The 27,361-nt window shown below is 39.8% G+C and overlaps 1 protein-coding gene across 3 annotated transcripts; it reads right to left on the reverse strand.

Annotated features, from left to right (window-relative positions):
- slc1a2b (solute carrier family 1 member 2b) lies at window positions 1-27,361 on the reverse strand. Of its 3 annotated transcripts, none has more exons than XM_041997273.1 (11): window positions 27,150-27,361; window positions 8,515-8,654; window positions 6,986-7,138; window positions 6,478-6,728; window positions 6,064-6,211; window positions 5,621-5,747; window positions 5,198-5,431; window positions 4,895-5,089; window positions 4,033-4,167; window positions 3,621-3,885; window positions 1-1,750 (listed from the first exon to the last, which is right to left on the reverse strand). In XM_041997273.1, exons 2-11 carry the CDS (start codon window positions 8,642-8,644, stop codon window positions 1,679-1,681), a joined length of 1,710 nt encoding a protein of 569 aa, XP_041853207.1. In that variant the 5' UTR covers window positions 8,645-8,654; window positions 27,150-27,361; the 3' UTR covers window positions 1-1,678. The 3 variants fall into 3 exon arrangements, with proteins under 3 accessions (XP_041853207.1, XP_041853206.1, XP_041853208.1); XM_041997272.1 differs by lacking the exon at window positions 27,150-27,361 and adding an exon at window positions 11,200-11,446; XM_041997274.1 differs by lacking the exon at window positions 27,150-27,361 and adding an exon at window positions 11,200-11,443 and having other exon boundaries at window positions 3,697-3,885.

Raw genomic sequence — 27,361 nt, forward strand, 5'->3', positions numbered from 1 at the left:
TTTTAAAAAGCCAATAATCCATCTGACAGCTCAATGCCGACCTATACCTTTCTTTATTTCTTTCTTTTGGAATGTTTCTGCTGCTTTACCATGTGTGCTCTGCAGTGCTTAATCATAATTGTGCTTTCAGGTAGTACACATTATCATCTGACCATTGGAGTGCAGTCTGAACAATGTGCATGTACTTACTTCATGTGCAGGGAAACTTCTTTTCAATCATATTCTTTTTCCAGTAAAAAAGAAAAAAAGATGAGTGTATATATATATATATAGCCAAAGCTTGTAAACCTTGTGCTGTTAAGAGGCCATTTTCTTAAGGTGAGATGCTCTAGAGAGCAAGTAAACATTTAGGATTACATCATATCCCAGTGATAAAGTAAACATACAAGCCTGAGTTTCTACTGTCCCTTGCTGTGTTTTAAAAATTCCTTGAACCGTGATGAGTTGTGACATGAAATGATAATATGAAGGACTTTAATTATAAAGGACTGGCAGAAAATTGAACTCTCTGGCATTTTGGCTTTATTTGTGCTCTTTTACCATATATGTGCTCTAAATAATCTCTGCTTTTATTTAGGATCCTAAACGTTCATGTATTTATAAATTTTATTTAGAAATAAATTCATTTTTTACTTTCATTGGCATCAATATGCAACTTTGGGGGGCAGGGTAAAACAAAGTGCAGGGGCAGTTATTGTCTTTGCATAACATTTAAAGTATCCGCTGCTGTGCCTCCCAGGTATAAGTGGACAACTTGTAAAAATGGGAAAATATTTTGCAAGTGATGTCACAGAAGTGCTTCAAAGGCCTCTGTGAGCTGATTGATTTTCTGCCTGTTTGGTCCCTTTTTTTTAACTTGGTCATATTAAAAACCGTAGCTCTCTCTCTTTCCCTCTGTGTCAAGCAAATAAATTAATTTAAAATCTTTTTTCAATGGGTACAAAAAACAAAAACAAAAGGCAAATAAAGACAAAAAGAAAGGTAATAAAAATATAATAATAAATGGGCTCCACAGAATGTATTGTGCTTTAGAAATTATGAGGCTTATTGTGGTTTTCTTGTCCTGACTGCTACCCCTGGACCAGTTTTCTAGACCTCAGGGAAGCTGAATACTTCAGTATTTGCAATCAGATGCTCTTTACAGACTGACAATTATGACTTGAGATGAGAGACTCAGCTGGAAAGCAAAGGCAGTGGCTTTGTGCACACATTGTAAGGATGGTGAGTTACATTGGCTGTCATGAAGAATGGGCATTCTCGGAAACTTCAAAGATGGTTTCTATGTGTGTAATACAGCCACTTTGTCTCTCTGCATATGAACATACAATCAGGATGTATTGCTAAGAATGGCTTATCTACCATTTTTTCTTTCTTCTTTCCCTCTCCAAGCCTTGAAGTATCGTGTTGTGCAAGTATCTGCTATACAGGATAGAAATGCGCTCTAACAGGTGAGGTATTCCTCTGTTATCAGTTCACGGTTAAGTGAATTAGTATTACATACCAGTCAGATAGACAGTTACAAAAACTTTTAAAGGGACTAATAAAAAATAAAAGAAAATAAGAAAACTACATAAAAAACAATTAGTAGTTCTGTTCGTGTGACTTTTCTTTCGCTCTTTTTTTATCACCAGATAGGAAAGCTTGTGGAGCCCAGGAGCAGGGGATCTCTGTGCTGCCATTATTCATGTTTCCATGGTTCCTCCTCAACAAGCGTACACTCCGCAGCAGAGCCGTTAGTGGCTGAGGTTACCTGCAAGCAGTTAGCAGCAAAATCTAAACAGTGGATCCAAGGCACAGATTGACAAAAAATACATAAATTTCTAATTAATTTCAGGATAAATGACTTATCATAATACTCAATCCTCCCTCTTCTGAGATAAATCATGGTTCTGCTAATCAATCTGACTGGTCAATCAGGTTTATAAAGCATGACTCACTGTGATTAATTTTTATGCCATAAGAAAATCAGGTTGAGGAGGCTTAACTTCTTATATTCTTTTTTTTCCCTTGATCTGGTGTTTTCAAAGTCTGGGGCATTCCCTCCCCTGTGCTGTAAACCCTCACTCCACTGGTTTACTGATTCCCACAATGCCCTGTGACGTGATTAGCTCTTAGAAACACTTAGCTGATAAGCTTTTAAGCTAAGATATTTAAATACTGTTATTTGATATGAATTCCTCTCAACTACTACTGCACTTTCTGACCCATTTTTTTTTTACTTTTTAACCAAATCCCACAAATTTAGCTAACTATGTGATCTTGTTTGAACTATTGATTGCAATAATTCCCTACTTAAATTCACTGGACTGTGTGGACTGCTGTTAGTTGGGCCATCCTCTTTCTTTGAGTTTTAAACAACATAGCAGTGCACCATTTCTATAAAATCAGAATGATATTACTATAGGTGCTATGGTGGTTTGGCTATAAAACAAAACCTCCTAGATAGCATTACTACTTTGTAGCATTCAACATTTAAGGAAGAATACTGGAAATCCTGGAGAAACACTGATGATCGTGCTTATGGGAGTCCTAATAGGGGAGTTTCTGTTACTGACCTGGGAACAGATCACACATTTATGATGACCACAGATATAAGAGGCAGATTAAAAAAATAAATAAACAAATAAAAATACAAATTAATAAATGATGAAAAAAAATGTACACATCACTGAAAATAAATACTACAAAATGAATGCATTATGTTTTAGGTTTTTGCAAGCACTCTACTGCAATTTGCAACTTTAAAAAGGGTTAAAAATGCAGGTTGTACTATTTACAAGCAACACAAAACAGAAAAAAATAGCCAAGAAAGTTCCTTGAAATAGCAAGCCTTTGTGTCACCTTTGATATGTGATTGTCATTTTAATAAATGGAGACCCAAAAAAGCGGATATAAGTTTTTACTTTGGACAGCTCGTGTGACACGTTGACGGTGTTACTAGGCAACACCCTTCATTGTTTAATAAATGCTTGGGCTCATCAGTAGATCTCTTCCGCCTGTGTATGTGTGTGTGTGTGTGTGTGTGTGTGTGTGTGTGTGTGAGTCAAGAAAGTCTGAACCCTCTTAGAATATAAAAGCTGAGAACACATTTAATGATTTGTTCAACACAATTATAAGTTTTTATGTTACCAAAGCTACTTCTGGCAATTCTTGATTTTACTGCACACTTCTCACAATGCACAGAAATAGGTGGTGTGAAACTGCAAAAAAAACCTGTAAGTCTCACTAACAGTGTGGTAGAGGTATGTGTGTGAGCTGATAATTAGCTGTAATGCTTCTGTGTTTTAATCCCAGAGTAAATGAAAATTAATCTTTTTACTGTTTATTATCAGCCTCACACTAAACTATATTGGTCATTAGATTATTCTAACCACAGAAGCAGAGCTGATGAACACAAAAGCCGCTGTTCCAGAGAAATTAATACAAACTGTGCAGACACATGCATCTGTTGCTTCCTTGCTTCACTTGTAAGATATGTCTGTAATGTATTTATAATACATCACTGTGTAAAAAAAAAAAAAAAGTGCAATGCAAACAGAATCAAGCAAGGGTGCAGGGTGAGCATGCAACAGCAGAGAGGGTTATATAGAAGTCTCTATGTCCGAAAGCATTAATTGTACCTTGCATTCATCTACTAAGACGGAATTGTTAGCAGTGGTGGTAGCAGTAGTGGAAGCGGTTTCGGTTAAAACGCACTGGTTGGAATTGTTTTCGTGGTGGTTCTTCATGTCATCATAATAAGACTGGGTCTTTGTCATCATTTCAATGTCATCGGATTTAGCCATGTGCGAATCCAGCTCCTCCAACTCTGCCTTTGACAGGTGGTACACGATGCCTGCACCATAGGAGTCACCCACCACATTCACTGAGGTCCTGAATCGATCCCTGAGGAGAAGGAAACAAGTTAGAAAAAGATTGCTCTACCTACCTTGTTCACTCAGAAGAGCAGAAGATTTGCAGATGCATGAAACAAAACTCTGCTGCAGCAGCAGGGGAGAAGAGTCATTGTATAACCACAATATATCCACTCACAGCAGCCAGTCAACAGCAACCAAGAGACTGATATCTTGGGTTGGCAGGCCAACGGCAGTAAGGATCAACAGCATAGTCACCAGGCCAGCACTGGGAATACTGGCTGCCCCAACACTGGCCAAAGTTGCTGTCAGACTGGAAGACAATATTGGAAAAAACACTCAATCACATTCTGCACACACACTGAGCCTAACCACATCCTTCAAAATCCCACTCTACATCAGACCTCAACTCCTCAGACACCAATGAATGTGACATAAATGCACCTCACAGCTACAGATGAAGATATCCACTCTTTGCGGTACTTGTTTAAAGAGCAGGCGCTGCAGAGCACCAGAGGGGGCCCTTAAATATGAGAGATGGGATGTTTAATTTGAAGGTTCATGGATTTATGTGCCATAAAAATGTCAGTGTTAAGGTCATCCATCCTCAACTTGCTCTATTATAAGAAGAACATTTGGCAGAGATTGATGAAAAAGAGCATGTGGCTGCTGTTTGTCTTCCTGCTTAGCATGAGGCATGGCACTGTTGCTGCTTCCTCATGCTGGTTTATTTGCTCCACTGTAAATTTCTTCTCTAAATTGGCTCATTTGAACCACACAGGCTTCTCTGTTCACTTTTAAATGCCTTAACAACTGCTGCTGAGTTTGTCATCATTTATCAAGAGCTAAGTGTGTTAGCTGAACTGCAGTTGCACGACCTCGTTTAAACCCAAGACTTCATGAAAGCATAATTTTTTAACTTCAGCTGAACTGTAATAAAGGTTTTTAACTGTTTTCTTAATTCCCAGATGGTAGGATTTTAACTGTGCTTCCGGTGAAGTTCAATATATTTCAGTACAAAGCAAAAATGTTGTTCTGACCTGACTGTGACTATCTGACCAGGATCAAGGTTGACACCATTCATTTGGGCAATGAAGATGGCAGCCACGGCTTCATACAGAGCAGTTCCATCCATGTTGATGGTGGCACCGACTGGAAGCACAAAACGAGTGACTCTTTTGTCGATGCCCAAATTCTCCTCCAGGCAACGGAAGGTAACAGGCAGTGTACCGGCACTAGATGACAAAATAGAAACAGGAACAATTTTAGACTTTATAATGTAGAATAATTTGCATAAATAAGAAGACACATTTACTCCTTCATTCATCCATCCTGGTGCAGACCTGGAGGCTGTCCCCAGAGCAGTGATCCAGGCCTGGAAGATGCCCAAGAAGAAGGTGAAGGGGTTTTTCCTGGTGATTGCAAAGTAAATACTGGGCAGGAAGATTGCTCCATGGATGATGAGGCCTATAATAACCGTCACCATGTACATGCCAAGCTGCCGGGCCACCACCTCCAAGTCCTTGATGGAGATGATCTTGCCACAAATCAGACATGCAATACCAAAAGGAGAGTACCTAAAGGGGTGAAAAACCATGCATTATTCCTTTAAACTGATAATGATAAGAAGCTGCTTAAAGTAATATGTTCTTATTTTATTGTGGCTTCAAAATAACTTCAAAAGTCAAGCAAAGAGATTATTTCTGATTCAAATAGCTTAAATGGGTTTTGAAAATGGGGCGACATGAACCATGAGTGATACTAACCACATGATCATGATGACAAGTTTCATCACAATCTCATTGAGGATATTGAAGAATTCAATCATGAGCCTGGCCTTCTCTCCCATCTTGCCCATGCAGATGCCAAATGCAATAAAGAAACCAATCAGGCCTGTGACAAAAAATCATAACTGTATCAAAACTTCTGTGAAATTTACTGGAGGGGTTTTTCATGCCAAGGGAATGGAGCTCAATGACTTATATGATTGCCTGATTTGTTTTTATGTCATGGAAATGTCTTTACAGCTTTAAACTTAAGACGTTTCCATCAAAAACAGCTGTGATTGAGCGTTCTGTGCTGGCAAGCAAAAAGACAACGAGCATGCTAACTTGCTGTTGCAACAGCATGTTAGCTTAATGCATGTTAAGGTGCTGATCTTAGCATTTAACTCAAAAGAGCACATCAAAGTAGAGCTGTGGATTCATACCCAAAACATTCATGCCACTTTTGAATTGCAGTGACTTTTTGATGATGTACTGAGGCTCCTTGGTGATGTTAGCCACCAGGCCCTCCACACTGGTCGCATTGAGTTCCTCTTCAGCAATGACCTCCACCTTTTTTGTGACTGTTTGGATCTGGAGAAAAAGACATACGGTAAGTCATATTAGGCCAGTTATTAAACTGCTTTTAAATAAAAACAGGAATTTATAAGTTTGTACATTTTACAGTCATTCCCACATGAGTGCCGAATTCAACTCATTCCCAGGTGGACAGATTTGTTATTTACTCTAATTTGAAGATATATTTTTTTTTTGTTAAATAATGCTGAAAAACCAAATGACACCTATATCTCACTAACAAAATCTACAAGTGTGTATAAAAATCCCTTTGCATCTGTTACCTGTTGGAAACAAGCCTGCACCAGGTTCTCTGGGAACAGGTTCCTGATCAAATCAAAGAAGGCATCCAAGCTGGACACATCATCATTTTTCTCGCCTTCACCCAGATTCTCTTTTAACTTGGGGTTGCCAGGGTGGATGACTAATACCAGGATGACTCCCAGGACAGCAGCAATAATAGTGGTGGTCATGTAGTAGACCATAGCTCTGGTGCCCAGGCGACCACTAGATTTGGCGTCCAGACCAGCCAGACCTGCACCCAAAACAAGCAAGATCATGTTTACCTAATTATTTATTGAGTGGAAATGTTGACTTAGTATTGTGGAGAATGAGGAGCTGAATGCTAAGCCTATATAAGGGTGTTTGATCATGTCTGTTTTTGTATTAGAGAAATTTATTTGCTCATGAATTACTATCTTCATGTGTTTAGACATAAATTAAAAAGACACTTGTATAATATTTGATATAGTTAAATATTTATAGGTTTTAATGTGATCAGTGACATTGCACCTGTTATTAAACTGGAGATAATGAGAGGAAGGATCAACATCTTGAGCATCCTCATCAGGATATCTCCAGGAAAAGCGATCACCATGACAATATCTGGATGGATCGGGGAAGCAACACGAAGCAACATCCCTGATACAGCTCCAAGAATCACACCTGAAATGGAAGGAGACGTGGGGTGATTATCCTGAATAAGGGACATTTGTAAAATAAATACTTTTTCTAAGGTTTGAATTTGTGCTGCTGTCAAGCACTAGGAAACTCTCTGGTGCTTTTACTTTAAAACATCTTAATACCTACTCCCACCTTATCATGTTAGCTGTTTGGAGCTTTACAAGAGGCTGTCTGCTACATGATTAGGGAGGACACTGGGTTGTGAAGATAAAACCAAAACCTGAAAGAGCAAAGCTCAAGCAGGATTAAGATAAGATTTCTTTGAAGCAACGTGGGAGGTAGCAGCATGTCAGATTTCCTGGTGAAGCACCTAAAATCTCTGCAAACCTAAAATGTTTTTGAGGATTTGTTTCACTTTCCCTCAATCAGAGCTAATGAATGAGGGGGAAAGATGTTGTAAAAACATGATTTTATCCAAAATTACTGCCTTTCTGAGCCATTTCGGTTATCATGCTTATCATCTGGCTTCCATTCTCTAGAAGCCTAAAACTTTGCAACAGTTGAAAGATCAGTTTATCTCACACAGAATCCTTGTTCATCTGAGAACATACGCCTCTTCTAAAAAGCTGTTGTTTTCCTGTAACACACTGCTTTTGCGAGAAAATAAAGTTGACCTCTGTGTGCTCTGACCCCCTGCTGACCAGACTCAGTGGTTGGCCTCTGTGTCTGTCTGAGGTCAGACAAAATTCCAACATCCCTCCTAGGGCTATACTTCCTCTGCCAAAGATAATACAGCTCAATATGTTTTTAATAACACACTGGAAACCCCCCCGCCCCCCCTATTTAATGATCCCACTAGCTCACTTATTTTATATGATTCTTGCCAATTGGCATGAAATGTTGCACATGCTCACACACATCTATAGAAGTAGGATACACAGAATTACAATAGTTAAACATACACGTATATGCAGATGCCACATGCTTACAGAATTTAGGACTGGATGGGATTCCTTAACCATAAGAAACAGCAAAGTATAAAAGTACATTTAGTGGTTACACTGACTTAATTTCTGACCCTGTTTACTTTTATTTAATTAAACTCACCCCTGTAGTGCAGTTAGGGAACTGTTATAATCACAAAACTTTTTATGCATCACCAGAGGCTATTTGGGTGTCTCATACACTGAAATGAGCTTTTGATGGCAACAGGTGGCATAGAGCTGGAGAAGGTCAGAACACCCAGTCATTTTACTGTCTGGTACACTGAGCACAGATGGCATCTCCTCCTCATTACAAGCAAGATGCAAAACTAAGGACAGAGCTAAGTGGTCACCAGTATCCATCGTTAGCATGTGCTTTTTTTCCCTTTTTGTTAGGAATTCATAGAGAAAAGAAATTATGGTGTCATTACTTACCGAGTACGGTGAGTGTGAGCAGGAGATTCTTGAACAATTTGGAGCAGATTTTGGCACATTTTGACTGGGGCCTGGCCTCAATGGGCTCCAGGTGACTCTCATGCATCCTCACCTCCACTTGTTTAGGCATACTGTTGGCACTGCAACACACAGACAGAGAATAAATTGAAAAGTTACTTACTAAATGCAAAACTATCAAGCCAAAGTCATCAGAAACATGATCCTAGCCATACAGTATTATTCATCATTAAATGCCTTCTTTTCTGCAATGGGCAGCCACCGTGAGAAAGAACTTAACTCTATAGCAAGACATTAGCATAGTATAGAGAACACATCACTTGTGTTTAATGTCTTTGAAAACTGTATGGATGCAAGAGAAAGAAGCGCATAATGAGAAATATGAGACATTCAAGTGCTGCCAAGCTGTCAATCCAACACATTCCATGGTTACTATAGCATCCAACAGATGGGAGCTGACTACAAGCCGCTGCTGTTTGGAAAATTGCAGCCCTTTGGGGCAATACTTCTGATATTTAGCATCCTCAGGCTGCTTGTCAAAAGATCAATGTGCATCTTAAGAATATTTAAACAACTGTTCAGTTTTGGTGTTTTATGCATTTCAACACTGTCTCTCCCTAAAAAAAGGGACTATCACACTGACATTCAACCTACAGAGAAGCCACAGTTAATTCTGAGTATAGATTACTAATTTATTGACATTAACCTGCCGTACAGTAAAATACGGTGCTGTTATAGTGTGTATAACTAAGTGACAAATTCCACCTCAGGTAAGCCTGAGATATAAAAAAGGAAACATTTAATTAAGTAATGTCTGCATGGGAATGCCAATAAAATCCCTTCAAACCCTGTATTCAGTTGTAGAAAGAAAGACCTCAGTGTATTTAATTGGATGAAAACAAAATTACCAATTACAGGCAACACAGCAGCTTCCTGTGGACCCGTTGAGGTGTGAATGAGTTTGTGAGAGTACAGCTGTGTCTGCCAGTTTGGCAGGTGTACGAATCAGTCACAGAAAAGTGATGGCGAAAGCGAGAGAAAGGGAGGCAGCTTAGTTTTACGCTGTTGAACACAACAATAACTTATCTTGCTGTATGGACTCACTTTGTTTTCTTATTTTTTTGTCTCTGGAAAAAATGAAAAAATTAAAAGGTCTGTTTCTTTTTATCCCAATTAAAACCATGACAATGTTTTTTGTGAAGAATTTCAAAGACAACAAAGAATAATGGAATGTTGACCCTCCACCTCACCCCAGGGGCTCATGGGCTAAAGCACTTGAATGAAAGCTTCAGTGCTAATGTTTTTTTGTTTTTTGTATCCTGGAACGTTCCCACTTTAGCTCACTATGAAATCAAATGCTTTAAAGATATTAATTACATCAGTTAAGTTTTTTAGAAGCTAGATCAAAAGAAATACAGAACACTTAAATCAAAAGACTTCACTTTGAGAAGTATTTCATAACTAAGGGCTCTTTGTTGTGTTATTGTTGTTGTGTAAGTGGTCACTGATAATTCCCCATGAGCACTCCACACACATGCTCGCACATGTACACACACACATCCGCCAGTTTTGTGCATCACAGCATTGAAAGCTTGGCTATAAGAAGACCACCTGGTCGGCCTCCAGGCACACAGATGGACCAGTCCTATTTCTTATTAATTTCAAAGTGGGGTGTCAGATATAGAAAACACAAACAAATATCAACATTCAACCTCTGAGTTGTTTCACACTTTGCACTAAAGGTGGAGAACTTGGTGAAAGCCCAGAAATAAAGAGCTGAAAAATCAGTGTAACTAAGTAATCCAACTCCATACAGTAAGAGTGATGAGTGCTGTTAATTGAAAGGTCCTTTTTTTGCTCTGCCTTCCATTATTTTTAGCTCTAGGGGAGGAAAAGGGAGATATTCTGTCACAATCCTCTCATTAGCACCTCTCCCATCAAGTCAGAGACAGATGAGATAGCAGGTCTGAATAGATTAATATGAAAAAGACCAGAAGAGTCAGCGGCTCCAGAAGTAGCTGCATTATTTAGCATCACTTCATAAATGAGGCAAATAGCATTGTGGGATTTTAATGTTATGGAGTAATTTTACATGTTGTACATCATTTTAGCTTTGATTAATATTTCATGAGTTCAGAATTAATCCTCTGTTTCCTGACAAATAGCTCCATGAAGCCTTAAAGTTTTCAACATCTTTTGCTTTAAACAGGTCTGGGCTGCTTCCCTTTAGAAAATGTGAATGTAGATAATTATCTCTAGGCTTTTGATAGCTAGTCATAAAGTTTTTTTTTTTTTTTCTTTAACTTTTACTGGATATGACAAAAATGTTTAACAGAAAATAAAATTTAGGCTACTTCCAAAATGCTCACACATTATGTTTCTGTTCAGACTAATGAGATCATGTCTTTAAAGCGATTAACCTTGGCAGGGATCTTAGATTAATTGTATTAAAGGAATTTAATGCCACACAGAATTAAAGTAAATCCCTACAAAACTACAACTACCCAGGTAATGTACGCCTAAAGAAAAAGACTGTCCAAAGTTGTAACTTCCTAAAAGATATTGTCGTATTTTATTGCTTAAATTGCTCATCAATATTAAATGACTAAAACAGAAATAATACCACATAGTAAAATATCTCTAAAATTGCATATATTAAGTACTTACTTCATCTCTGAGGGACTTGAGGTATGTGCTATGTACATGGACCAGGATCAAATCTCCACTTTGGTATCTATGAGCGAATTAGCACAAGGAAGTGTCAGTGGGATCACAATTGCTCCATCCAAAAATGGTGTCAGCGGATAAGGTCCCAGGCACTGAAAACACAGCTCTGCTGACAGCTAGCCGCTCTCAGCTGCCCACTAACTTGTCCAAAGCATCCAGAGAGGAGAGAGTCAACGAAGTCCAGAGTCCAGATCCAGTCACAGTCACAGCAACCTAAATTGCCTCATCCTGATGTCTGCAAAGTCCCCCCCTTCTCTCCCTAGCCCCCACCCCCTGACTCTACCAGCTCATACATTCATGCACATCCAACAAACGTAGGAGTAAATAAATAAATAAAAGGACAAGTGGAGGGAGGGGTCAATATATGAGCTTAATTGTCAAATCCCTCAGAGACCCTCCATTCACTGGACTTTGTAATCCCCCGAGAAAGCACACACTTCCATACTCTTCCAGCTTCCATAGTTTGCATGAGAGAGGCCAGGCTGCTGGAGATGAGCATGATGATGCCGGCTAATGGCACAATGCGGACAGTAGTGCTTTGTTAGTGATGATTTTGGTGAGAAAGGAATAAATGACAAAGGAATTATGCACAGAAGATTTAACATCCACAACTATGTACTTATAGAGCTTTGAGGTCCTGATGGACAACACTTGAAAAGGTTAACATTTGCTGCTCTCTCTACTTAAAAGAACAGATTTTATTAAGTAAATCTACATATACACCACACAAACTCTCGGCACACATCCAAGACACACACACTACAACATACAGAGTTATGTAATCTCACAATATAATAAAAAAAAAAAAAGAAAAACAAACGTAACTGTACTGAACTCCAAAGCACAAATGACCTGATGCTTGTGAGGATGGTGCCATGCTGATTTCATTCTAGCCTTCCAGCAGCATGGGACTTCAAATCTTATTGAGCAGTATCACATTATTCTAATTAGGGAAATGTGTTGGAAAGCTATTTCCTCCTCAAACAAATGACCAATCGCACAACAAAAGCCAGAGGAATGCCTTCTCTGTTTGCTACAGTTGTGTCATGAGAAATCACTCATCCTAAATCCCTTGACATGTCATACTCATTCAAAGAGCTCTATGAGGAAAAGGGGTGCACTTTCGGGATGAGAGCAAGGGATTGGGATAGAGACGAAGGGGTTACAGGAGGGAGTAAGAGGAACACTAGAGGAGAAGGGGTATTGGGGTCACACCAGCACCTCTCAGCCAAAAGCGGGGCCTATGACGGGAAAGCTGAGGCAGCCATCCTTGCTCTTGGCTGGTACCATGTGAAGCTCTCTGCTTCCTCTCTCTTCCTTCTGAGAGGCTTTGTTTCACACGCAAACAGTGGCAGTGGCCCCAACTCGCTCAGCCAAGCACTGCATCCAAACTGGCAGAGGCCAGAAAAGATGGGAAAGGGGGGGTCGGATGGCAGGGGGAGCAAGGGTATAGTGGTGGAGGGGTGGGCAGTGGGCATGTCCAGAATGCCAGTTCTTTCAGGCCACTGATGTCATGCCTGTGCCCACCGTGGGAGAGCAGTGGAGGGACCAAGGCGCCCCTTTCTCTTTCCCCCTCCACAGTCTCTTTTTTTTTTACAGGATGAATGAATCTTTCAGAAGCGGCAGTTCATTGTGTCCCATAATCGACGGCGATTATCCCAATTTTATGCAGCCTTCCCAGTGCGAGGAGGTTCCCTGAGTGCTGGCATTGAGAGCCGCTGCGATGCAGCAAGGACCACAAGGGGTTGTCCTAGCAACACTCTGTGGGTTCAAGAGAAGGGGATGAAGGGGGAAAGAGGAAGCTCACAGCCACACACATGCCCAGCACACAAACACAGCCTGCACAAACACCACATACACATGATATATGGCTCGATAGATTGGCAAAGGCACATTTTATCTTGAACTCATCACTTTTTCTTTAATAGACAAATTAAAGACAAAGCACTGAAACATTTTAATGAACTTCTCATTAGAAGTTCAAACAGAGCTCTTTACATTTTGTACTGCTGCATAATTAATGAGCTACTGTCACAAACTTTATCATACTGTGCTGCTCAACCATTCACAACATACTATATGTTTACATAATAATGAACAAGTTTGAATTACGGGGAGCTTGTGTAGTTATACTTGTCTGATTCAGGTATTTTTCCGTCCATGTCAAAGCATAGAAGGAAATGTAAATGAGAATGCGAGTTTCCCACTGGTGTCTCGAGGGGCCCGATGCCCGTTCTCATGATTGTTGCATCACAATATACTGCGAGGTAAAGACAGCTGGATTCGGGCCAAGCTCCGGATATATCTGGCCCCTCTGGGCCTCACAGCCACTTGCATTGCAGTGGGAAGAAATAGGCTCACACATTCTGGCTGCCCAGGAGTTGTGAGCCCCATCACCAGCACCCCCACCTCCCCAAGAAAACAGGACACTCTCAGCAAACACTTCAGGTTGTGCTGTGCATCGGAAGTGGGAGATAAATTCCAGCATCCAAAGAAAGGGACACTAGGTACACGTTTTTTTTTACTCTACAACCCTCGTGCATCCCTGCGTGGTCGTTGGATAAGTGTATTCTGTAAAAGACAGCTCTCTCAGTGAGAGGAAGTGACCACAAAACATTGTGATTTAACCTCAAATGCCAAATAAGAATAGTCAGCATAGCTTTATGTTGTTCAGTTTACTTATTAAATATAAATAAATCAAAGTAGATGTCTCTGTCTGTATGCACTTTGCCCGTCTTGTGACTAGAAATCACATGGTTCCTATACTAACTATTGCATGCAGCATTAGTACACTTAAACCTTTATTCTCTGGACTTGGTTACTTCAGAAGAGTGGTTGCACAGAGCCACTCAGTGGTCCACTTTAATGCTCACTTGAACCGCTTCCAAGTGGACTCTGGAGTGAGAGTAAAATCTGATCAAAGACTGGCACTGAGCCATAGAAGCAGTGCACTGAATGAAGCTCTTTTTTTTTCTTTTTTTCTTTCTTTCTACTTACATTCACCCAAGTTTCAACATTTTTCAGACTGAATTAAATAACTTTAAATGAATGGACATCAAGTGACACATTTTGATGGACATGGCAAAAAAATACTACTGATTTTTATATTCATTGATATAAATTTGCATCCTAATGGGGCACAAATCTGATATATTTACTTTTAACAATATAGCATTGCTATTTGACAATATTTTAAAATGTCAGGTAAAATATTGCTGAAGATTGTTATCACCTGGTTATATCATAAGTTATTACATATATCCCCTTTAACCTCCTGTGACCTGAGCTTTGGTTTGATGTGTGTTAGAGATTTCTTCTAGCTATTTGCTATTAGGAGGAACCAATAAATAGAATTTTATGTAAGTGTTCAACAGGCTACAGTTACACATAATTTAGTATTATGATACAGACAACAAATATGTGATGTGCTCGAATAAGAAAACTAGGTCTCAGAAGGCTATATGAAATATTTTTCATTTCTATTTCTGCAACTATTTTGAACATTGTAATCTGACCAAGAGTAATTTTTTCCATGTTGCCTAATCATTTGGCCCTACGCCTCAATTTCTTTCTCAGGATCAGAGCGTACTGGCTATTTAGTCCTTCAATTTTGTCATTGGGGGCCATTTATATAGCTAAAAAATTACCAATAATCCAAGATACCTGATAAACACCTTACCTTTACATAAAGAAGAGGTATATATTTTTGTGTAAAGAGCCAAGGGAAGGAATTGAAATTGAACCTTCAAATAAGACATGTAGGTGTCAGAGATGGGGACTCCAGCCTGAGACTCGTACTTGAGTCTGAGATTTGTACTCGAGTCTCACTCAAGTCGCATTTCCAGTGACTTGAGACTCGACTTGGATTATTGATTTGAGACTGAGATTTTCTCTCTGTCTGATCTTCTTTCTGTTATCTGTGTTGCGTGCTGTCATTTTCCCAGATGTAACACAGACACAACAGCACACAAGCACAGCAATCAATCAAAACAACAGCTGCACCAACACATCTGTTGCCACAGCGCTGCTGTAAAGTTTGGGTTTTAAAACTTAAGAAAGAAGAATCAATATAAGAGCAGCAAATGCAACATCTGTAGTATAAAAATCCTGCATGATGGATCCTCTATATCCACCTTCATCCACCTTAAAACACCCCAGGAGAGGTTAGTCACTGTAATGTGAAAGCTTAATGTTAGCATCTATGTTAGCAATGAACTTAGCGCCACAGTGATGTAAACATTAGCTATCTTTGTACTCAGTAAATGTTAACTCCATCAGACCGACTCCCCTGAAAGTGCTCAGAAGAAGAATGAGACATTTACAGAACACAGTTTCCATATATTGTGACTTTGCCATGATAACGTTAAACTGGGATCAAACTGGGATCAGTCTCACTGTAAACAATGCAGTTTTCCTGGGTCTGTTTATTTGGAAAGTACAGCTGTTGCTGATTTAGGAATGTAAGGCAGAGTTAATAAAACACTGATTATTATTATTATTATTATTATTATTATTATTATTCAATATAAAAAAAGTTTTAAATTAATATTTTCTTTACTCATCTGACGCAGTTGTTTCATTAAGAGTTTTCTAATGCACTAGTGGATGAGTTAATGATCATCAACTGACCTATAGTTTGTCCTGCAGATTTTACGTTTACCTGCAGAGTCAAATTATTAATGGGTTATTAAAAGGCAGAACTTGTACAGAAATTGAGAATGAGTTTACATTTGGATCAGGTGTGTTGCTGCAGGAAAGCATGCAGGACAGTTGGTGATTCCAGCACTGAAGTATAGCACAGTGGCCTCCTCTCTACATTCAGGAAAATGAACTGCAGTATTAGTTTAGAAACAGTTTTTGTGGGTCCAGACTTGCAACTTGACTTAGACTTGAGCCATAAGACTTGAGACTTAACTTGGACCTGCAAAAAAAGGACTTGTGAACATCTCTGGTAAGTGTGCTGGGCAGAAATTAGTCAGACAGTTACAGTTAGAATCCAACCTGAACCATGCAAATGGATGATTGTATTTATCCCGGTAAACACGCAAGGAAGGGTAATTAAGTTAAAGACTAAAGTATACCCAGTGTCGCTGTGCCAGATTGCAATATGGCCACTTTCAGCTTGTCAGTTTTGGACTTTGTCCAGTTGACCTCTTACATTACAGATCAAAACAAAATATCACAATTTAGCTGGCAGCCAATCAGCTCTGTACATTAAGTAAATGCTGTACACTTTATTTGTTTTTACTAAAACATGCACCTTACTTCAGGTGTTTGTCACCGAGCATTCCTTTTCTTTCTGTGTATGCAAAAGCATCTTCTGCTATTTCTGGGTCAAAGCCCAGAACTGTGAAGCAGGTGCTAAGCAGGCACAGACAAGAGCAACTAAGAAGGTTTGAGTCTCGTTGAGTGTAGGAATAATAATTATCTGGATGTGCTAGTCATTTTTGTTATTTTTACTTTCATGTCGACATGCTGAATGAGTCTCAGGGCTTATGCTGTATTATTAATCATTTTCATTGTTTAAATAATAAAACGGTGATTTAATAAAACTTTTGAGATAGAAGCCAATCTTCTCATCTGATGAACACTAAATGCAACATTAGCACAGATAAATTTGACTATATAACATAGCTAACTATGTTGACGTTTACTATAACTGCAGTTTGCTGCTACCTTCCTTTATCAGTCAACATGACAACTTTTAGAGATCAGCTTGCAATGCTACTCTACAAACTGTAAATATCATATATCAGTGTGTTTTTGTAGCAATTCTGTGAGTAACTATAGCCGCCTCAGTTACTGTCCTCCAGGAGCAGTAATTTGCTTCAGTACTAGCATGAAATAGAGCTATTACAGCCATTTTAACTTGCCTCCTTTCAAAACTTTTTTTTTCCATTTTTACCATTATATTATACAATCAGGGTGCATCACCAGGCTGGCAGTGAATAAATGAGCCAAAAATGCCCATCCGTTAGCATCCTCTAAGGTTTCCCTTTGTTTAGCACAATTCTTTGTGTCCATAATGAGGCAGTCATTAGAGTCTCTGTGAGTCCTGAGGCTAGTGTGGTGGTCTGCATAGGTCTTTCAGATGTGCCCAATCTCACTGTAATTATGGCATAACAGTCTATTATGCTGGGGTGTTGTCACAAGACTGAAGAATAAGGTAATTCTAATTAATCTGCATGATATCTGAGATTTTATTTATTCTTTTTTTTTTTTACTTGAGGGAAAAGCTCCCAAATGCCTGACTTTCATATCCTCTGTCACAGCTTCAATAACCTTAACTCCATCATGCCTTTAGAATCTCAATTGTTAAGCCTGTGATGTTTTCAGCTGGGTCCTTCTAAGCTGAAGCCAAAAGGATTTTATTACTGCTTGTCCATTTTCCCCTATCCCCTGCCCCCATCATTACCCTACAGCTGCAAAGATGAAAGGTTGGAGGAGAAAGGAAGATCACATGCAGACGCAAGATTTTCCCTCTGTACCTCTCCAAACGTCCTACATCCAATGACAGGTTCCACACCTATTGCAGAGCGATTCATCACTCCACTCTCTACTCTTGTAGCTGCTCATGTGTTCACGCTTGCTGCATTTGAAGCTACACTACTATCATTAGCAGAGGCGCATCTGTTTAACAGAACTTGCTGTATAGCAGCACATGGCTTTGGTCCGATCCTCACAGGAGCTCATTAAATCATCCAGTATGGAAGGCCCACCCCACCCCCTACTACAGCAACCACTATGGTACTGTATATCCACTACGTTGCTTAGAGGGGGATGACAGGGAGGGGACAGAAGACTGAAATTGCAAGAATGCAATACACAGATAGGCGAGTAGCAATGGAGGGGGGGAAGGGAAAATGGTGGAAAAGGGGAGGTGTGACTGATGATGAAGAAGATTGGAATTGCAAACCGATGAGGAAATAACCGAAGCTGGACTGAGGGGATTAGACAAAGGTCAGGTGAAAGACCGCAGTGTTGTCAGGTTATCCGTGAAAAGTTGACATCTGTGTTGGGCAGCTGGCTCTGTGAAATGAGATTACTGCACAAATCATGTTTTATACATCACTAGACTCACCTGATACACTCAAATGCAGATATATATGTAGATGAGACAACACACTAATTGCCACAGTGATTGCCCTCTAACTTGCCCCACAACCCTTCCTCACATTTGTATACACACAGATGCACATGCAAAAACACAGAAACATGCATATTAAATCAAACACTGTCATCTGTGATCATAAATCTCAGTCTTATGGTGCCTGAGGCTGGGTGGTGGGGTTGCAGTCTCATTCAGGATTTGTGTATAAGCCGACAAAAGAGGGTGGATGTTCTCTCACTAATTAAACACTAGAGTCTGCAGGGACGGAGGACACCCAGAGGCAGTATCTGTGCCCTGCTATCCTCACACCAACCTGCAGTGTTGACAAAAAAGGGCATTCCTGCACACACACATCATTACATGCACATGCTCATTACATCAGGCGGCTAAGTCCAGCGACCACACACACACACCTGTACAAGTCATCAAATCACCTAAACCTAAAATAAAAATTTTTTCTATGGCTGCAAAATATTTTTGATCATGAAGGAAACAAGACCAAAAAAAGTAACCTGATAACAAACATTAATGTAATTTTAGGTGAATATTACTATTCACTGTGAATTTAAGTGCTTCGAATCCAGCAGCCTACACTTTAGCCAACTCCCTTTGACTCCAAACTCATCATCACGCACATTTAACTCACAAATATTAAAAATATAGATAGATATCCCAAATGTGACGGCCCCACCACCACTTTGACTTTGTGTTGCAGGTGCCGTTTGGTGATTAGCGGCACAAGCCACACCTGGGCCTGATGTGCTCTGCCACCGAGTTAAGAACTTCACCTGCAGAAGCTCAGGGTGTCTCTCAGGCTGGGGCTGGGAGACACCCTGAGCTTGTGCAGGCGGTGCTTTGTTCTTTTACTTTGGTTTGGTTTGGTTTGTGTTCTCACATACATTTCCTTACATCCATGCATTACTTCCACTACTGACATAGACCTTCACATCTTTGGTTTTCCTTAATAAATTCTGTTTTTGTAAATAACACTTTGTGTCTGCCTCCCTTTGTGTTGCAGCCATTGAGCTGGGCTGTAACACATATATGACATGGTCTCCTGGGAGAGTCCTCTAGCATCCATGATGTTACAGGAGTACCCGTTTTTCTTTTTTTTTAAGTGATGTTCGAGGCTCCAAACTGAGAATCATTATGTAACAAGTTGTAATACATGTTGCAGCTACAACAACCATCAGACATCCAGGATGACTGATTCATACAACAAGTCTTGTTTTAAATTATTACTTTGTTTATTGATAATGTGCCACGTGGCCCCTAATGGCTCGATGACATAATATGCTTGTTATTGTAAATATAGCTTGAAGGAATTGTTTGTATAACAATACAAACATAGATTTCTATGATTTAGGATTGTTAAAAATCTAATCTGTATGCATTGTGTTTTCATTTATTTATTTTTTCCTACTAATATTATTAGTTGTCAATGTATGAGCTGAGGAAAACACACATCATCAAACACGACCTTAGAACAATACGGTTCAAAACAGCTGGCAAGTATGATGAAAGAGTCAGTCTTATGCTTTAACTTTCCTTTTTCAATAATGTGCAACTCTATTACTCATACATCTCATCTTCATTTGTCTGTTTATCTCCCTGCCTTTCTTTCTCACGTAAATGCTGTGGTTGGTATGTTGTCACTAAAACAAAGCCTGTCTGAGTGACAGACAGATAACTGATGTTCAAGATGGGCAGGTGTCTGGGTATGTTTGGACCTGCTTCCATGCCCTGGAGCACTTTGAATGCCAGAAAAAGGTGTGGAGTGGAAATGTGATCTGAACTGGCTCAGAGCCATGAATACAAACAGAATCATAACTGAAAAAAGTTTATGAGCATAATTTAAAAGTGTAAAACGGTCAGACCGAGGCAGTGATTGCAAAAGATCTATGAGCTGTTGAACTCAGCTGGCATTTCCGCATCTTGCTATACTGTTCTCTTAAACAGCAAAACATCTACAGAAAAGCATCAGGAAGGCCTTTTTTCTCAATAAAATATCGGAAGAATAAAATCTAGTTTTTTTTTCTGTTACAAACTGTTCCTGCAAGTGCATAGCCAAAGGGGGACCTCTGTTGCACCTCACTTCTTTGTTTTTCTTTCCACATCATTATTCGCTGCACACTTTGTATGTACTATGCAAATATTTCCTCAGTCACAGGCAGCACAGGAATGCCATGGAGAGCAAACATGTTCATGTGGGCTTTTTCCACTGCCTAATTATGACAATCTGCATGTAGTCACATCAGAAGATCTCGGGCAAAAGCATTTTCAATGCATTTCTACCAATTCATCCCAGCCAAATCCCCAGAGGATACAAATCATAGACTGTTTAGAGTATGGTAAACCTCCTTTAGTTGAGATATGAGGCATACAAAATCCCTTTTAACAGAAATCCTCAGGCTACAAGTAAGAGCTTTGGATTCCACTGGATTGAAAACAATTAGGCATATTACGCAATAAGAAAGTAGTATAGTATATCTACATGTCTCCAATAGATAGATAGATAGATAGATAGATAGATAGATAGATAGATAGATAGATAGATAGATAGATAGATAGATAGATAGATAGATAGATAGATAGATAGATAGATAGATAGATAGATAGATAGATAGATAGATAGATAGATAGATAGATAGATAGATAGATAGATGCAGCTTCTAATTAACCAGTGCATTATGTGGTGAGCCAAAACCCTCTAACAAACCCCTCTCTGTGTTCATCAGCCATTGAGGCAAGCCGCTCTTGGAACACGCCATCCCTACTAGAATAATGGACCACTTTACAAGCCTCCAAGTTAGTTCACAGAATCTAGAGCTGGGAAACTGCTAGCATTGGGGTTCATTTGGAGGAGGGGAAACTTAATTGTTTCCTCCGTTTTTGTTCTTGCCCCCGCCTCGCCACCCTCTTTCTACTCTTTTAGCTCTGAAAGGGGGACTGACAAACAGGCAATGAACAGGATTGTTGTGTGTTCGGCTGGACAAGAGGGTGAGGTAAACAAATCCACACTGTAGGGTCTATCAACTGGAGCTCGTCAGGATAGGATAGGCTGAGCAGTGGGGAGCAGCACTCACGCAGACGGAGGATTGGTCAGGGATCCGTGTGAGTAAAAGGGGTGAGAGTCACTGCCGGTTTTGGTGGGTGGAAAGAGGGTAGAAGGGGTGAGGGTAAAGGGTCCTAGGGAATCGGAAGACAGAAAGAGAGAGAGAGGGGGTTTATTCTGGAAGAAGTGGGAGGTGGACATTGGTGCTGAGGTCACTCCTCCAAGTGTGGGCATTGTCTTTGGTGCTGAAGTTCTCATGCATGTCCTGTTTTGGCTTCCTAAAATGTCTGAAAGTGATGGAGCTCTCCGTGATTAAGCGGGCAATTGACAGCTCTGCTTCGCGCTCCCACAGCTCAGGCTATTTACATACTCAAGAGGAACATTAATGCCAGTCGATCCCCCAAGGCTGAACAAAGAAACACACAAACCTGCCTCTGAGGCCCATTACGCACTTAATTGAGGATTTGTGGAATAGTAAAAAGGTGCAAATAAAGAGGTAGCTGGATGAGATTGGAAAGTGGAAGTGGGCAATGACATTAGTTATATTCAATTTTAGTATTTTCTTTTTCTAGAGTCACAGTAAATGTAGAACTCACATAATATCAGGAGATCATTTATGCCACCGTGCCACAATATGCAATCTCCAGCCATTATCTGTTGTATTTTTATTAATCTTCTACCAACATATTTCCATATATGTCCATATATATATACAAATAAAAAAATTTATATATATATATACATATATATATATATATATATATAGAAAACATGTTATCATCTCCAGAACTGTCATAAAAGCATCACTCTAGAAAAGATAAATGCAAACAGGGATGCAGGCAGCAGCTTTTAGATAATACAATTAATTTCTTCAACTCTTTTTATGCTCTTTCAGTACTTATTCCATCAAAGGAAGTGGGCCTTTTTTGTGAAGCATTTAGAGTTTAATTGAATACCTTTTATCCACAGTGAAGATGACTCAATTCTCCATCGTTTTCCATGTGACTCTCTCTGTGAAACATACAGGCATCAAACATAAAGTTCACAGAGCAACAGCATAAACAAAAGGTGGCTCCATCTGATAATCAGCGGTAATCTGTCAAACTGCATCTTGTGACAATTGCTCAGATGAAGTCCTCTGTTTGTTTCAAACAAGTCTCTTAATGTGCTTTAATTATGATTCCTTTGTTTTCACACAATGGGCTGATTATTCACAATGACATAGGCTTTCATACTGGGGGGTGGCGGGGACAAAACCCAAGACCAGGGAGGAGCAGCCGTCACCCCCACCCTTCTGCCTCCTCTTCGTTTTACCAATCACTCCAGGAGCAATTCCGTGACTCCCCCTGCTGACCTGAATTCCGATGTAGCAGGTGCCAATAGGATGTGGGTGGTTTGGAGATTTTCGGGAAGACAGTGGCAGTGGTGACGGGGTGGGTGGAATGAGGCCCTCACTGTACCAGCAAACAATAACTCAATCCTCCTCTGGGCCACAAACCCCCCTTTGCCAGTATGCTAATGTTTGAAATAAATTATAAGAACCTATTGAATGTAAAAGGTGATGGCAATATGAAGTAAGAACTCCAGAGTTATACATTTAAACTGGAGCAGAAACGAAAACTGTCAACAAGTAAAGTTAGCTAAAAAAAGGCTGAAATGTATATGAATTTCATTTCAGTTTTTTACCTACTATGGTTAAAAAAACACACATACACACACAGTGTGATCTGCTTTGACCATGACTTTTGAATTGTGTCTCCCAAGTGAGAGCAAACAAAAAAATTCCCACATGGGTCCCCGTGCAATCTCATGCCATATTTGTGAATGGTCAAGTTTTATACATGCAAACAAAAACCAGTAGCAGCCTGATGTTGCATCAGTGATGTTCAAATTTTAAAATCAGAACACCAAAAAGCTTGCAAAGCACAAAAACTGATGATTGTTGGTTTTGTTTTATCTTATTGTAATTATTGATTTTATCTTGGATATGTTTATGGGCTTATGTTGAGATTTTTATTATCTTTACATTAAACCTAAATCTGTTATTGACTTGGTGTCAAATTATGTTCTCCTCGTCTGTTTTTCTGATGACTCAAAAAATTAAATGTAAAAAAGTGATATGTGACTAATAAAATGAGCTTTGCTGTGCAGACATCTGAAATGGGCTATTTATGCTTCTGTCTCATAGCGAAACTGAAGAAGAGCTTTGACCACAGGCAGCATAGATCTATCATTTTGCACCCAGCAGCAGCCTCACCAGTGAATGCCTATGTTTCTGTTCCTGTGCAGTCATACAGAAGTGAAGGGAGCCAGGCTCTTTGTTTGGTCAGTCCATGGGAAAGACCTTGCTCTGTTCAGCTCACTTAGAAATGAAACACTGATAGGCAGGACCACAAGAGCGCGAATCCCCTCTTCCCCACACTGAGAATATTCACTACCAGAATACAGTGATGAGGACGAGACTAAAGGCAATTCAAGGCCCAGAATCAATAAAGAGGAAATCATGTACAGAAACAAATGAAAATGGATGATATTAAGGTAGTTAAGGACTGACATGAAAGGAGGAAAAAGAAGCATAATGAGAACCCGCAAAAAAGAGAGACAAGGATAGACAAGCATGGGGGTGGTAAATAGTGAAAAGAAGAGCTGGATGGTACTTTGGCAGCTTAAGTGTGTTCCCAGGAGGATTACTCAAACAGGGGATGCCACAAACTGCCAGCAAGACCACAGAAGCTGTGTGAATGGACAAACAAAATCACAAACATGCACACCATTTCACATCTCTCTAGATGTCCCCCTGCTGTAGTTTAGTTTCTATTTCACCTGTCCTCACCTCCTTTTTTTCTGGCTCTGCAGCCTTTTCTCTTACTATTTCTTTCATTCCTTCATTTTTCCCAGCTCACTCCCTGCCTCCTTCATTTTCACTCTCAGCATCTTCCTCTCTCCCTCCCTGTCAATACTTTCCAAGCAGCAGCCAGAGAAGTTTGACTTGGCCAGAGACAGACAGGTAGAAAACATTGTGTCTTCGGGCTACTTGTGCAGCCCTTTTTTAGCTCTTCATGCATGGGTAGGCTTCTTTGTTCACAGAAGAATGTCTAAAAGAAGAGAAATGCCACCTCTCTTAATCACTCTATTCTTTTTGCATTTATCAACATACAACTAAAGAAAGAGTTCTGTATTTAACTGACTGTCCTGTCTTGCTTCTGTCACTCCCTTATATTCATTTTACTCACACTCTGCCTCATCTTTACAGCCATGCAAGAGCTTAGACTGCGCAACATAATCTAAAGTGTTTCCATGTTTTTCTTGTATTTTATTGGTATCTGAGGAATTAAACTGCACTTACGAACAAAACTGAGCAGTGAAATGAAGAACCTGCTAGCTCATTTTCCACCCGGTCCAAAGTCACAAGTCATCTTGTATTCCAAATATATCCATCCAGTTGGTTCTTCTTTAATATTCGTAAAGGCTGACAGGATATAATTAATCACCAAAACTGCTGAGATCGATGTAGGCATAGACAAATCTTTCTGTAAGTCAGCAAAACTATTTTTGACAGAAGGCCATTTCTTTTCTTTCCTTTTGCATCTTACTTAATTGGCCTGCATCTTGACAATTATCCTCTCCTTTTGCATTTACCTTTCATTTCCAAAAGGAAACGAATGATGCTGCAAAGTCTTGTTTGGGTGGGTTTTCTTCATGTTAGTGCATAAATGTGGCTCAATGTGGTCCCCCAGAATGTGTGTCTCTTTCACCCAGTCTGTTAGACAAAAAATGACAATCTGCAAAAGTTCCTAAAGTCCACAGGAAGATTTTTTTTTTTTTTTTTTTGTCTATATCTGTTATTTTAAGAAAATAATGATCTTTTCCTGTTAAAATGAATGTGACTAATGTGCACAAACAGATTCCTCTTGATGTGAATTATGGTTATTAGGCAGTATTCCACCCCATGTAAGCCACAAATGAACACATGTCCCCTCATATAAAAGAAAATCCATTCCCACAGATTCAGAACATGCATTTATAAATCAAATGACTCTTCTGCTTTTAAACGTGTCTGAGCTTGCCTTGGATGTCTGTTGTGTTCATTCGTGTAAAACAGAAAATGCCATGGTGCACCAGAAGACAGAAGCCCACAGGAAAAAGGATGAAATACATTAACTGCTTGAACACTTTCCTTTATAGATTCTTCCAGTAATTGCATTGAAGGCCAAGTCCTGGACATATTGCACTTGGTACTGTCAAGATGGTCAAGATGACCATTGAAATCTCAATATCTCACATGTATATGTCAGGACTCAGAAGAGCTCCTCCTCCTTTCCAGGTTCACATAAGCATCTGTTCACGCTTACACGTACACGGTTTCAAGACACGCCAAGAGTAATGCAGAAGGCGATCAGCTGAGGGTGCCAAGAGACTTGGTTTCCATGGTGACATTGATGGTGCTATTGGAAACCTACGTGTTTCTGTTAGCGTGCGTGTTTGTGCGCGCTTACATGCATGCTTGCGTGCTTGCGATTTAATGTGAATAAGAGAAAGGGCTGCAACGATTGGCTCAAGAAGTGGGTGGCGTTATGAAAAAAAAGAGAGAGAGCGAAAGAAAGAAAGAAAGAAAAGAGTAAATCACTATTTTTCGTTTTTATTATTTTCTTAGAATTAGACGTTTGCTGATACGTCTTCTTTGAGACAGAAGGGAAATCCTTAGATTGCTCCACAGCCTGCATCTTCATTTCGTAAATGCAAGATGCTGCAAATATCTTCAAAGGCAGTCAACAGATAAGGCTCCCAATCCCGGTCTTACAAAATGTGAGGCTATTGGGCAAGGCGTCAACTTTCTCAGCTCATTATTACAATCATTAACCACAACTCAAAGTGTAAACTAATGACCATGCAGTGACAACTACTATCGACCAAAATCAGTTCACCATCAGGTGACCAAGAAACACACTAGCTATTATAGCAAAATAAGCCCAACTGCTTCAAAATAGAGCTGAAATAAACTTATTTAAAAAAAAAAAAAAAAAAAAAAAAACTACACGAGAAGAGAAGCGTCTTATCCGCGCATAGCTGAAGCAAAGCAAAGGGAGCCTTTGGATTTAGAGCTCTGAAAAGGCTCCTTTCAGCACAATTAAATAGGAATAACATCAGAGAAAGATTTGTTTATCACTGTATTGCAAACACCTTAAAGTCGTGTTGGTCAGCAGCTGCAGGTGAAAAAGCACAAAGACGCGTTTTTGTTCTTGTGAGGCTGCAAGGCGGACAGGTAGACCTCATCCACGACACATTACTATGATTACTATGACTTAATTTAAAGCGTCTTTGTAATTTGAGAAAACTGTTGAGAGTAAATGCACCTTTTTCTGATCAGGGGTGGGGGACTTTGTAATACTGACTGTGTGCGCTCCGAGCCTTTTTTTTCAGGTTTCTTTATGTTTATAAGTGTCTGAGGTATATTACGCATAAATGCTGAAAACAACTTTGTTAAAATTGAAAGGGAAAGTGCAAATTAGGGCTATATTTTGTATTTAGACATGGTGTACCTTCCGTCATGCTACTCGGGTGCACCTGCATAATTACAGCATTGATTACATTTTACATTTATCAGGTGGTGCTGCGATCAAAGTCACTTAAGATAAGCCATGCATATTTTTTCCCCTCATCTCCAACAATGAGCATGTGTCCAGCGCCGTTGCCTACTAAAATATGTCCTCAACAGCATCTTACCTTTGTTGCAAACCACGATGACAAAAGTTTTTGGTGCTGTCTCCTTGCAGGGTCTTCTCGCATCCGCTTCAGACTGGGTGGGCCACAGCGAGCTGCAGAGCGCACAAGCGGTCCAGGACGGGAGCGCTTCACACACCAAACAGAGGGCTTTTCTATCAGTAAAATCCGAGGAGCTCCGCAGCTCAACGATCCCAGTGAATGAGCTCTGCCTC

The sequence above is a fragment of the Melanotaenia boesemani genome, chromosome 10 (genome assembly GCF_017639745.1).
Source record: "Melanotaenia boesemani isolate fMelBoe1 chromosome 10, fMelBoe1.pri, whole genome shotgun sequence".
Lineage (NCBI taxonomy): Eukaryota > Metazoa > Chordata > Actinopteri > Atheriniformes > Melanotaeniidae > Melanotaenia > Melanotaenia boesemani.